This window comes from Esox lucius, chromosome 9, assembly GCF_011004845.1.
Source record: "Esox lucius isolate fEsoLuc1 chromosome 9, fEsoLuc1.pri, whole genome shotgun sequence".
NCBI classification, from domain to species: domain Eukaryota; kingdom Metazoa; phylum Chordata; class Actinopteri; order Esociformes; family Esocidae; genus Esox; species Esox lucius.
Genome location: NC_047577.1, coordinates 3,129,218 through 3,143,127, shown reverse-complemented (window position 1 = coordinate 3,143,127; position 13,910 = coordinate 3,129,218). Strand labels below are relative to the sequence as shown.

The 13,910-nt window shown below is 39.1% G+C and overlaps 1 protein-coding gene across 2 annotated transcripts; it reads left to right on the top strand.

The window, feature by feature from the left end:
* Positions 1 to 1,292: 1,292 nt before the first annotated feature.
* LOC105029842 (zinc finger protein 135-like) lies at positions 1,293 to 7,290 on the top strand. 2 transcript variants are annotated; one of them, XM_013132343.4, is made up of 4 exons: positions 1,293 to 1,669; positions 2,196 to 2,328; positions 4,010 to 5,086; positions 5,491 to 7,290. In XM_013132343.4, exons 1-4 carry the CDS (start codon positions 1,661 to 1,663, stop codon positions 6,903 to 6,905), a joined length of 2,634 nt encoding a protein of 877 aa, XP_012987797.3. In that variant the 5' UTR covers positions 1,293 to 1,660; the 3' UTR covers positions 6,906 to 7,290. The 2 variants fall into 2 exon arrangements, with proteins under 2 accessions (XP_012987797.3, XP_012987796.3); XM_013132342.4 differs by having other exon boundaries at positions 1,294 to 1,669; positions 4,007 to 5,086.
* The last annotated feature ends 6,620 nt before the right edge of the window (positions 7,291 to 13,910 follow it).

Here is a 13,910-nt window from a genome sequence, read left to right as displayed (position 1 = left end):
CTCTACAGTCCGTTATGTTTTTCATACAAAGCGTGTTGTGTTTGTGGGAGATGGTCAGGCATTTGTTTTAACTGGGAGCATGTTTTAAACCCCAAATTAAACTAACATTTAATTTGCATATGAATAACATTGTTAACTTTAGGTCAAGGCAGTGCGATGAGAGTTGGAAGGGGAGGCAAATGAATCGAGTGCGAAAGTGGGGAATATGGGAAGTAGGGCAGAAAACGGATATAATAGTAATAATTATTATTATTATTAATAATAATGTACAAAATGTTGAATACCAGTTTGAAAATGATAGGGGGACTTGACATAGGTTTGTGTGGTGAGTGTCTTTTCTCAGTCTCCTCCAGTTTAAAACTTTAGGAGGACATGAGCTCCTGCTCCACACCTGCGGAGTACCTGGTTTGGAGGGCCCGTTGCTGTCTCTGTCCTTGTCCACCTGGTCATACTTTTGACCTAGTCTAAAATCAAATAGACTCTGGATTTAGCCCAGAGAAATGTATTATTTATTCCAATTGGACTCTTAATATCTCACCCGGCACAGCCAGAAGAGGACTGGTCACCCCTCTGAGCCTGGGTCCTCTCTAGGTTTCTTCCTAAAATTCAGCCTTCTTAGGGAGTTTTTCCTAGCCACTGAAATTCAACACTACTGTTGTTTGCTCCTTGGGGTTTAAGGTTGGGTGTCTCTGTAAAGCACTTTGTGACAACTGCTGTTGTAAAAAGGGCTTTATAAATACGATTGATTGATTGTCTAGTGAAGGAAAGGGTGGAACATACGGATATTGTGAATTGTATGATGTGGAGAGGGACAAGTTGTACCAAAGGCTATCTAACTAACCCCTGCCAAATAATGCTAGCTAGGTTAGTTATTGCCAGCAAGCGAAAGCCATGCCAATGGCATTTGTCCACTACACATTGCAGTATTATTTCCACAAATGCCTCACTCTACCTTGATGTGTCCACTGAGTGGATTTAAACATATTTTAACAAGATTTAAAGTTGGTGAAGTGGTGTAAGTTCTACTTTAAATCTTAAATATTGAGCAAGCTGTTAATAAAAACGTGTATGATGTACAATTCAGTCGTGTACAGGAATTAAAGCAATCATCGCACGTCAACAAAATTCAAATGGTAGAATTTAATGGGTACTAGGTATCAGCAGAAATTCAAAATGTCGGCACTCGGGAATCGTATCAAAAATGAAAAAGTTGTGTCGGTGCACCCCTATTTGAAATACTAACATAGAATATTCCCTGCAGTGGCCATATATGCTTGTAAAGCAGGTAGGACTTGAGTGGCCTCACATTCCGGTACAGTAGGCGGCGGTGTATGCACCATAAAGTTGCAAACAACGTGCCAACCCAATCCTGAAGAAGTTCGTGACCCGGAAGTACATTTTTCAACGTTGCGAACAATATATATATTTTTAAGGTTTTTAATGTTTGTGAAACGTGTAATTTGAATATAATTTGCTATCGGATAAAGTAGACTTTGATATTAGCAAACTGACTACAAACTTTGACTCAAAGAAAAATTTCGAAAAGCCTTATCGTTTTGCTATTGGATACAATTAATCTGATTAGTCAGGTAAACTAGCTCCAGCATAGCTAGTAGTTAGCAATGTAGGACGTCGTTCTGAAGAATCGGAGTAATTCACGATGGATGAGGTGAGTTTATGTTAGCTTATGCCAAACCAATAATTGGTACCTGAACTGGTAATTAAAAATGTCATTTAAGTATAGTATACTATGAGGAAGTCGTGTGAGAATGACTAGCTAACGTCTAAAGATAAATCAGTCCGGTTGTTTTGACCCAACCTAGGTGGTAGCTAGTTTCAACCGCAACAAAGTGTCTCATTATTGATCTTATTGATAAGACGTAGTTTCAACTAGTGGCGATGATATGATGGATTTTTGGTTTGAGATATGAACTTTTTGGAACTACCTAGGAAAAACAGTTTTAACTACTTTGTTGATTGCTGGGAACACATCCGTATGGTAGGTGGGACCATAAAGATTATACACATGGCTTTGTTGACGAGAAACGTGTTTTTCCGAGCCCACGTGAATTTCGACTTCAGTCTGATCCTATGTAATGTTGCACGATGTCTGGCTACTAATAATGAGACAGTTCTGTAGTTGCGGTCAAAGCTAGGTGTAAATCTATTGATAACATCTCATTCTTTATTTTTAGGATTCTGCAGACCTACCCAACCCCCCAGATTCACTGGTTTCTGACTGTAATTATAGTGGCGTGGACAACTGCAGATTTAACATTGTGGTCAAAGAGGAGCCTGAAGATGTAGACTGGCATGTGGATGGAACTGGTATGTAACAAGGCATGATATAAAGGGGAGTTCTGCAGTTTAAACTACTTTAAGGATGCTAAGAAATAGGGTTGAAGACATGGAAAGTCACTGTTCGAGTGATGGATGTGTATGCCTGGATTTATTATTGAGCTCAAATCCAGTTTTAACCACATTGTACATGTGCCATGAGGGTTGGCCAGAAACATTGGGAAGATGTAGTATTAAGAGCATTTCCAAATGGGGAAGATGTCCCAGACATTTGTCCAGCTTTTTGAACGATTCATGTCAAAGCTTCATGCTTCCTGGATGCTCTGGAGATGTTTTAGATTTATTACACCTTTATTTGAGGTTTGATCATTCAAATGACATTGCACAACCTCTTCAACTTAATGACTCTCAACAAATTAACATTAAATTACAAAATGAACAAGAATAGGAAAACTAGGTTATTATATCTTAAATTGATGGTATGCAATTTTGCTGGTGAATAGTTTTTTCAAGAACGAAAGCAATTTGATTGTCTAATGTCCTTGAGTCAGTATGCCAAAAGCTGAACAAGCCCAGAAAAAGCTGACATTTTTTGGTAACAATTGTTTCATCGCATGAAAAGGTATGTTGATAATGGAAAAAACTAAAAGATCATATACCACCACCTGGGGGCCATACACAATACTGAGTCCAATCATGAGTTGCCATGATGAAATTCACAGGCTAGAACAGCCTGTGATTTCAATTGCTTTATTTGATTTTCAATGTGAGTTTTAATCCAGCCCTCAATCTGTTGGGCTGGATAGCGAGAACCTGGCCAAGACCCGGCTGAAGACCAACACCAAGGACTTGCAGACATATGCTGCCTTAGTGGGTGAGCAAGTGTTGGTGGACTTGTTCATCCAGTTCAACACAGCCATTTCTGCAGTGGAGCGTTTTTTCTCTGCGGGCCAAGAGATCATCCCTGTCGGACTTTGAAATGCTAATTTTCATCAAGGGAAACACGCATCTGATGGACAAAATGGAGAACGAAAGAGGAAACATTTTGTGTAAACAGGTTAAATCGGCTATATTGTCATATTTAAATTTGTATTTCGTTCGGCCACTAATTATTATTTCAGTTTGATACTAATATTATGTTTCATTTAAGTTTTTTTAATTTGTTTGCCCTTTTCTGGTTCTAAAATATATATGGTCCTACTGGTTGTCTGGTAAGTTATGACTCTGATACCCTTGTTGGTCCAATAACGTTCAGTGCCATCCGCATGGAGAGTGAATGAGGTACCTGTTTTCAGGCAGAGATGAGGGGGCTTGTAGATCTCAGTCTTTCACAGGAAAAAAAGTCTACGTACTACCATTCGGGAGATATTAGGCACAATGTCAGTTTGATAACTGTAGTTTTCAGGTGAGGGTTTTTAAAAGTTAAAACTATAAAATCAGCCTTTTATTAACTGTAATGCTAAAAGCTTCAGTTTTTGGGTTCTAATGTTTTTTTCTTCTGTTTTTGTTAGATGTTTTTAGAGCAAAATACTTCTATAATAAAAATGTACAATAACTTTTATCGCCAACTTAGTTAAATTTTGAACGATTTAACTATCGAAGTAAACTTTTTGGTGAACTAATTAATGGTTAACTAAGTACATTTTTGATGGTGTGAGTGCTTGTACATGCATTATTTGTCTTAATACATTCAATCTTTTTTCACCAGCAGAGAGACTGGACCGCCGCTCTAGTAATGAGGCAAGTCCTCCTACATCTGGGAAATCAGAAAAGCATCAGGAGAATCACAGAGTAGAGAAATCTAATGTTTGCACACTGCATGGAAAGCAATCTACTGTGAAAGGAGACCTGATCAAACACCAGAAGAGCCACACTGGAGAAAAGCAGTTGGCCTGCCCAGACTGTGGAAAATGTTTTGCTGTTGCTTCAGTCATGAGAAAACACATGTTGACACACACTAGAAAGAAAACGTATGCCTTCTCCATGTCTGGGAAGTGTTTTAGCACGCAAAACAACTTGAAAGATGAGAAGCAAGCCAAAACTGAACGAAAGCCTTACTCCTGTTCTCTGTGTGGAATGACTTTCTTAAAATATACGGCATACTGGAGGCACAAGCGGTTTCACACAAAACTGAACTTCAGAGAACATGAACAATCATGGACCAGACGAAAGCCTTACTCCTTCTCACTGTGTGGAATGACCTTCTCAAAATATATGGTGTATTGGAGACACAAATGGCTACGCATAGAAGAGAACCCTCACTCATGCTCTGCGTGTGGGAAGCAGTTCCATCATAAGGATGCCTTGAAGAAACACCAGAAAGTTCACACAGAAGAGAATCCTTACTCCTCCGCAATCTCTGGAAGGTGTTTTGATTTTTCTGGGGATGTTAGACAACACCTATCGACACACTCCGACAAGAAACCTCACTCATGCTCTGTTTGCGGGAGCAGTTTTGCCAAAGCCCAAACCTTGAAAAGTCACTTCCAGAAACACACAGTGAAGAAATGTCATTCCTGCTCTGTGTGCGGGAAGCAGTTTGGTGAGAAGGGAGCTCTGAACAAACACCAGAAAATACACACTGGAGGGAAACCATTCAGTTGCTCTATGTGTGGGAAGGGTTTTTCATCATCAGCATATCGCAACAAACATCAGAGAAAGCACATTGGAGTGGGTGAAGATGCAGGACAGGGTTCACACCAGCCAGTCTCTGTAGCTGTGGAGGGGTCTGGTCTCACTCTACCTCTTGATATTAAAGTGAAGGAAGAGGAAGAAGATCCAGGTTTTGGTGAGCTAAAAGGGGATACTTTTTACTATTAATGTCAGTTGAATGTCTTGTTCTTCTTAAATGTGGATCACATTAGTAATTACGTTCGTAATTTGATCTTACAATGATACTAAACAGATTAAGTGTTAACAGCCGTTGGATGCATTCAGAAGTCCTAACAATGTTAATGGAAGTGTTTGTCCAAATACTATGTGAAAATATCTATTTAGCTGATGCAAAATGTGTTATCGCAAGGAAACTGTGGTTGAGGTTAGCACTGGACTAATCTTGTGATGTTACCTTATAGTGGCATATTAAATGTAGCATTGTACCTTTTAATTGTTTAACTCCCAATTTTTTGGGGGGGAAATGTAACCCATTGGGGTTTTGATTCATGAGTTAATCCATCCATTTCTTTCTCACAGCAGAGAGAATTGACGTCTGTTCTTATAGAAACGAGAGTCCCTGTACATCAAGAGAACCTGAACAACAGCAGGAGAATCTTGCAGCTAAGATCTCCCATTGCTGTACTGTATGCGGAAGAGATTGTGTAAAGTTATCAAAACTTCGAATACATATGAGAATTCATACTGGAGAAAGATCTTACCCTTGCTCTGAGTGTGGGAAGCAGTTCAGTGTAAAAAAAGTTCTCCAAAACCACCAGAAAATACACACCACAGAGAAACCTTACACCTGCTCCAAGTGTGACAAGTTTGGTTTTGTTCCAGCCTTAAAAAGACATCCACAGTTACTCAAGGATGAGAAACCCATTTCCTGCTCAATGTGTGGTAAGGCCTTACATTCTAGTAAAAACCAAGCCATTAGGTCCAAGGAACTCTCCATAGATTTCAGAGATAAAATTGTGTTGAGGTATAAATCTGGTGAAGGTTATAAGAAAATTGCTAAAGCTTTGAATGTTCCCAGGAGCACAGTGTGCTCTGTCATTGTGAAATGGAGAAAGTTTGGAACCACTGAGACTCTTCCTAGAACTGGCCGTCCAGCCAAACTGAGTAAACGGACAAGACAGGCCTTGGTCAAGGAGGTGACAAAGAACCCAAAGGCTACACTAAAAGAACTTCAGAGTTTTTCTGCAGAGACCGGAGAAACTGCAAAAAGGACAACCATCTCTGCCGCACTCCATCAGTCAGGCCTTTATGGTATAGTGGCCAGACGAAAGCCACTCCTGAGTAAAAAGCATATGACATGCCGCCTAGAGTTTGCCAAACGGCACTTAAATGATTCTGAAAGCATGAGGGAAAAGATAATCTGGTCTGGTGAGACCAAAGTCGAACTATTATGTCTGAGTGCCAAGGGCTATGCCTGGAGAAGACAAGATACCGCTCAAGTCCTGACTAACACCATCTCTACGGTGAAGCATGGTGGTGGGAGCATCATGCTTTGGGGGTGCTTTTCAGCGGCAGGCACAGGGAGACTGGTCAAATTTGAGGGGAAAATGAATGGAACAAAATATAGAGAGGTCCTTGAAGAAAATCTCATCCAGAGTGCACAGGACCTCAGATTGGGGCAACAATTCATCTTTCAGCATGACAACAACCCAAATCACACAGCCAAGACAACGCTGGAGTGGCTAAGGGGCAACTCTGTGAATGTCCTTGAGTGGCCCAGTCAAAGCTCGGACTTGAACCCCATTGAACTTCTGTGGCGCGACCTGAAGATTGCAGTTCAGCAACGCTCTCCATCCAATCTGAAAGATCTTGAGAGGATCTGCAAGGAAGAATGGGTTAAACTGACCAAATCCATGTGTGCAAAGCTGGTTGAGGCATACCCAGGAAGACTCGAAGCTGTAATCGCTGCCAAAGGAGATTTTACAAAGTACTGAAAAGGGCCTAAATACGTATGTACATGAGAACTATTTTCAATAAATTGGCACACATTTCTAGATTTGTTTTTTTTTCTTTGTCGTAATGAGGTATGGTGTGTAGATTGATGGCAAACAAAGTGATTTAATAAATTGAAAAGTTGTTTGGAAGCCATTGCAAGAGTCCTTTTTAATGTGGACCAAGTAACCATATAATAATGGTTCCAGTCAAGACGACAATCACATTTAGGAAATTATTCAATTTGATCTAGATGACCAGAGTTAATTTGTCACCATTGATAATCATAAATCTGATTGGGTGGCTATGAAATGCAGAGTTCCCCAGGGATCTGTTCTCGGACCGCTTCTGTTCAAACTCTGTATGCTACCTCTGGGGCAAATTCTACAGAACAACAACATTAACTTCCATAGCTATGCAGATGATATCCACTCTTTACCTATATTAACTGCACCTCTTTGAACTTGTTACCTGTATAAAAGACACCTTTCCACACACCCAATCAAACAGACTCCAACAACCTCCTTCCCAAGATTGGTCGTGGCTGGGTCTTCCAGCATGACAACGACCCGAAACACACAGCCAGGGCAACTTCCGTCACTCTCAGTTGAAGAGTACCTATGATAAAAATTACAGACCTCTACATGCTTTGTAAGTGGGAAAAGCTGCAAAATCGGCAGTGTATCAAATACTTGTTCTCCCCACTGTACCTGGATGAATGAAAATTGTCTACAATTAAACCAAGATAAAACAGAGATTGTCTGGCAAAAAAAATAAAAACGATTAAGAGAAAAGTATTAGTAAAAAGATTGACTCAGGTCCTAAAAACCTCGTTTTACATTCATATCAACGTGATCTCCAAAACAGCATTCTATCATCTTAAAAATATAGCCAAAATCAAGGGCTTGATGTCCCAAAAATACCAGTAGAAGCTCATCCATGCAGTGCCAACTACTGTAATGGACTCCCCAAAAAGACTAAAACCGCTGCAGCTCATTCAGAATGTTGCTGTTAGAATGTTAACCAAGACCAAGAGAACATCTTTGCACCGGCTTCCAGTCAGTTACAGAATAGATCTTGAAGGGGTGCTTTTTGTGACTCGCTAAAAGGTTTAGGCCCCAAATACATTTCTGATATGTTTGAAGAATATAAACAAAGCAGAGCTCTTATATCCATGAACACAGGTCAGCTAGTAGAGCCCAGACTCCAAACTAAACATGGCCAAGCTGCGTTTAACAGTTATGCTGCACACAACTGATCTTAGACGTGCCCCAAACATGTACATTTTTAAATCCAGGTTAAAAACACTCCTCTTTTAGCGTGCTTATGACTGAGTGTTTTAACTTAACCACACTGTTTAGTCTTACAGCTTCCTGTGTTTTTTTTCTATTTTCTTATTATGATATTGTTTGATGTTTGAGTATTTGTTTTTATGCTATAGTCTTTTTATATTTTTTATTTTTCTTTGTAAAGCACATATAAGCAATTCAATGTATGAAATGTACTATATAAATAAACATGTTTGCTTGCTAAAGTGAGATGCTAGTATAACTTTTGCAGAATTTTGTTTAAATGGATTTTGTCATGTTGATCATGTGTTCAGATTGAAGGAAAAACAGTTTCAGTTCTTATTCCGCAACTTAGCCTACCTAAAATTAGCCTAACATTTTCAATACATTTTGATGGTATCGACACTGATGAGGACTCCCAACCCCAGTTCACCTGAGAAGTGATTATAAATGCCTTTTCTCTATAGTCCACTATGTTTTTCATACAAAGCGTGTTGTGTTTGTGGGAGATGGTAGGGCATTTGTTTTACCTGGGAACATGTTTTGAACCCCATCAACATTTAATTTGCATATGAATAACGGAGTCATTGTTAACTTTAAGTGAAGGCAGTGAGATCAGAGTTGGAAGGCTTGGGGTGACGGCATGGCCATAAGATGTTTAGTGTAGTGGGCGAGGAAAAGTTTAGGATATGGTGGATAGGGCACTATTGAAGTTTCTCAATGGTACAGGCATGATTTTTTTTAAAGAGGCCCTGTGTAAAATCCTGCCTTTTTTTAACAATGACGCGACTCCGCTTCCCTTACCTAACGAGACCGGAATAGTATTAGCTATACTAAATGGAAAAGTATCCGGTTTAGGATGGAGTGACAGTAAGGCCAATGTCTAAATTTAATATTTGGAGATTAAAAGCCAATGCACACCGATAGACTCGGAACGTTTCAATGTGGTGTAACTCCGGTATTTGGGACAATCTTGTAGAAAAATATTTTACATTATTTGCAGTTGTTGCTGGCATTTTACTCCACCCATTCTATATCCTATTGGCCACAATGTAACTGAAAGGATATGAAATAAATATTGCCCTGTACAGAAAAAACTATTCTATACACTGCAGTGAATGTATTGTAGGAAATGTCAAGAGACTATAGAGTGATTATATGCACACACAGAAATCAAAGGGCACTGTGTATTTGCAATTGTTGCTGGCATTTTACTCTACCCATACCATTGGCCACAATGTAACTCCATGGATATGAAATTCATATTGCCCTGTACAGAAAAAACTGTTCTATACGCCGGAAGTGAATGTATTGTAGGAAATGTTCAGGAGACTCTATAGTGATTTCAAGTGAAACCATCTTGTCACTTCAAAAAGGCCATTTCCCAGTTAGAAGCAGTGGATTCAACCATGTTTTCACAATCCGTTGTTCAACAACAACTTCATTATAGTTATGTAAAGGATATAGTTGAACATTTTGTTCGGGAAATTCTACCTGCTAACTTCTTGGCAAATTACCTGCTCTACATTCAGTCTAAACAGTATAGTCACATTTTTTGATGAATACCCATTTATGAAACTGTATAAATATCATTACCAGCTTTGGCATGCAAACTGCACTAAGAAATCAAAGATGCCAGGGGGCTATGCTTTTGTATTACTTGCATATGATCTTACAAGTAGTGTAGAAGTTCTCCACTTCAGTCTGAAAGAAGTAATTCACATATGCACTGACAAATGCAAGGAATGGGATTCCTCTCAAAATAAAGACATTCCTAAGCCAACTCACAGAAAACCATCTTCACTGGCTGCTGAGGATTTTGATACAATAAGCAATGGAAATTGGTTTAGTGATAAGATAATTGACAGTACAGAAGTTTCTGGCATTACAAAATTTACATGCAAAGGTTGTGGTCATTGTTCTGAAATGTGAATTTTATCATCGTTGTGGGAATTTCTAAGCTCAGGTAGATGGATTGTTGAATAGTTGTGGTCCCTATGTGTGTGTGTTCACTAAAGTAGTCCTATTTTGAGATACCATTAATGAATTAATTCAAAACATGTGATGTTCTATTTTATATGAATTATTAGAATAAAGGTTGTTGCATTAAAGTTCAGAACATATTCAGCAGATGGGAAACACCATGAACAAATTAGTCCATGTACAGTGTTACAAGATTAGTCTGCAATAATGTGATCATGCAATATGGCTCTCAAAAGGTTTGTTTCAGCTGCTGATATCCTGACACTAATCTTACATAAGGACATCCAAGACATCTGCTCTGTTACCATCTTGTAGGAGGTACTGGACCACCGGGGCTCAGACAATGTCTGTACCCAAGCAAGAAGATTTTAAGACTATCTTGGAGGTGAAGATGCTGGATGTGGAGGTCCTGGACTGGTGTGGTCACGCGTGGTCTGCGGTTGTGAGGCCGGTTGGATGTACTGCCAAATTCTCTGAAACACCTTTAGAGATGGCTTATGGTAGAGAACTGAACATTCAATTCACAGGCAACATCTCTGGTGGACATTCCTGCAGTCAGCATGCCAATTGCACGCTCCCTCAAAACTAGTGACATCTGTGGCATTGTGCTGTGTAATGGAACTGCATATTTTAGTGGCCTTTTATTGTGGCCAGCCTAAGGCACACCTGGGCAATAATCAGCATCTTGACATGCCACACCTGTGAGGGTGATGGATTATCTCAGCAAAGGAGAAGTGCTCACTAACACATATTTAGACAGATTTGTGAACAATATGAGAAATAGGCCTTTTGTGTAAATAGAGAAAGTCTTAGATCTTTAAGGTCAGCTCATGATAAGTGGGGGCAAAAACAAAAGTGTTGCGTTTATAATTTTGTTCAATGTATGTCCGTTACACATCCACTTTCCTATTCTACATTGCAATAGTATTTCCACAAATGCCTCACTCTACTTTGGAGTGTCCACTGGGTGGATTTGAACTTATTAAATATGATGTAATGTTGGTGAAGTGGTGAAAATTCTACTTTAAATCTTAAATATTGAGAAAGCTGTTCATAAAAATGTAGTCATGCAAATGTGTTAAAGCAATCATCGCACGTCAACAAAAAGGGAATGAAAAGGTGCACCCCTATTTGAAATACTAACATAGAATACTCCCTGCAGTGGTCATATATGCTTGTAAGCAGGTAGGACTTGAGTGGCCTCACATTCCGGTACAGTAGGTGGCGGTGTACGCACAATAAAGTTGCAAACGACGTGCCAACCCAATCCTGAAGAAGTTTTGTGACCCGGAAATGCATTTTTCAACGTTGCAAACAATACAAATATTTTTATATTGTTTTTACGTATGTGAAACGTGTCATTTGGATAAAGTAGACTTTGATATTAAAAAACTCACTATAAACTTGGACTCAAAGAAAGATTTAGCAAAGCCTTATTACACATCGTTTTGCTATTGGATACAATTAATCTGATTAGCCAGGTAAACTTGCTCTAGCATAGCTAGTAGTTAGCAAGGTAGGACGTCGTTCTGAAGAATCGGAGTAATCCACGATGGATGAGGTGAGTTTATGTTAGCTTATGCCAAACCAATTGGTACCTGAACTGGTACTTAATTTTTTTTATTTAAGCATAGTATACTATGAGGAAGTCGTGTGAGAATGACTAGCTAACGTCTAAAGATAAATCAGTCCGGATGTTTTGACCCAACCTAGGTAGCTAGTTTCAACCGCAACAAATTGTCTCATTTATGATCTTATTGATAAGACGTAGTTTCAATTAGTGGCGATGATATGACGGATTTTTGGTTTGAGATATGAACTTTTTGGAACTACCTAGGGAAAACAGTTTTAACTACTTTGTTGATTGCTGGGAACACATCCGTATGGTAGGTGGGACCATAAAGATTATACACATGGCTTTGTTGACGAGAAACGTGTTTTTCCGAGCCCACGTGAATTTCGACTTCAGTCTGATCCTATGTAATGTTGCCCGATGTCTGGCTACTAATAATGAGACCGTACTGTAGTTCCGATCAAAGCTAGGTGTAAATCTATTGATAACATCTCATTCTTTATTTTTAGGATTCTACAGACCTACACAACCCACCTCATCCCTGCTTCACTGGTCCCAATCCCCCAGATTCACTGGTTTCTGACTGTAATTATAGTGGCGTGGACAACTGCAGTGAAGTACCCAGATTTAACATTGTGGTCAAAGAGGAACCTGAAGATGTAGACTGGCATGTGGATGGAACTGGTATGTAACAAGGCATGATATAAACAGGGCTCTGAACTGCGACTAAAATGGTCGACCAAATATTTTTATTTGCGAGTGAAATTTCTGCCAAGGTCGCCATTGGCGACAATACTCCCTTTGATTGTAAAATTTGCATTCTCAAGAAATTATTTGGCGCCTCAAATCCAGTTTTAACCACATTGTACATGTCCCATGGGCGTTGGCCAGAAACATTGGGAAGATGTTGTATTAAGAGCATTTCCACATGGGCAAGATGTCCCAGACTTTTGTCCAGCTTTTTTGAACGATGCATGTCAAAGCTTCATGCTTCCTGGATGCTCTGGAGATGTTTTAGATTTATTACACCTTTATTTGAGGTTTGATCATTCAAATGACGTTGCACAACCTCATCAACTTAATGACTCTTAACAAATTAACATGAAATTACAAAATGAACAAGAATAGGAAAACTAGGTTATTATATCTTAAATTGATGGTATGCAGTTTTTCTGGTGAATAGTTTTATCAAGAATGAAAGCAATTTGTTTTTCTAAAGTCCTTGAGTCAATATGCCAAAAGCTGAACAAGCTCAGAAACAGCTGACATTTTTTGAGAACAATTGTTTCATTGCATGAAAAGTTGCATTGATAATGGTAAAAAAAAAAAATAGATTATATGCCACAACCTGGGGGCCATACACAATACTGAGTCCCATCATGAGTTGCCATGATGAATGTTGGAACAGCCTGTGATGCTGCCTTATTGGGTGAGCAAGTGTTTGTGGACTTGTTCATCCAGTTCAACACAGCCATTTCTGCAGTGGAGTGTTTGTTCTCTGAGGGCCAAGAGATCATCCCTGTTGGACTTTGAAATGCTAATTTTCATCAAGGGAAACACGCACCTGATGGACAAAATGGAGAACGGAATAGGCTATATCAGCAATATTTTCATTTGTATTTCTTTCGGCCATTTATCAATAAAAAAAATGTTTGATACTAATATTATGTTTCATTTAATTGTTTGTTTTCTTATTCTTTTGCCCTTTTCTGGCTCTACAATTTCTGGCCAAGAGATCATCCCTGTCGGACTTGCTAATTCCCTTGCTAATTTTCATCAAGGGAAACACGCATCTGATTGACAAAATGGAGAACGAAGGAGGAAACATTTTGTGTAAATAGGCTATATCAGCTATATTGTCATATTTAAATTTGTATTTCGTTCGGCCACTTATTATTATTTCAGTTTGATACTAATATTATGTTTCATTTAAGTTTTTATTTAATTTGTTTGCCCTTTTCAGGCTCTAAAATATATATGGTCCTACTGGTTGTCTGGTAAGTTATGACTCTGAGACCGTTGTTGGTCCAATAACGTTCAGTACCATCCGGATAGAGAGCGAAGGAGTTACCTGTTTTCAGGCAGAGAGGAGGGGGCTTGTAGATCACGGTAATGAACCAAGATGCTTCTATTATCACGAGAAGGACTCACAGGAAAGAAAG

Excerpts from the sequence above, each read along its gene's own strand:
- LOC105029842 (XM_013132342.4), top strand. Across the intron at positions 2,329-4,006 it reads CTGGCATGTGGATGGAACTG|CAGAGAGACTGGACCGCCGC; the intron begins GTATGTAACAAG and ends TTTTTTCACCAG. Across the intron at positions 5,087-5,490 it reads GGAAGAAGATCCAGGTTTTG|CAGAGAGAATTGACGTCTGT; the intron begins GTGAGCTAAAAG and ends TCTTTCTCACAG.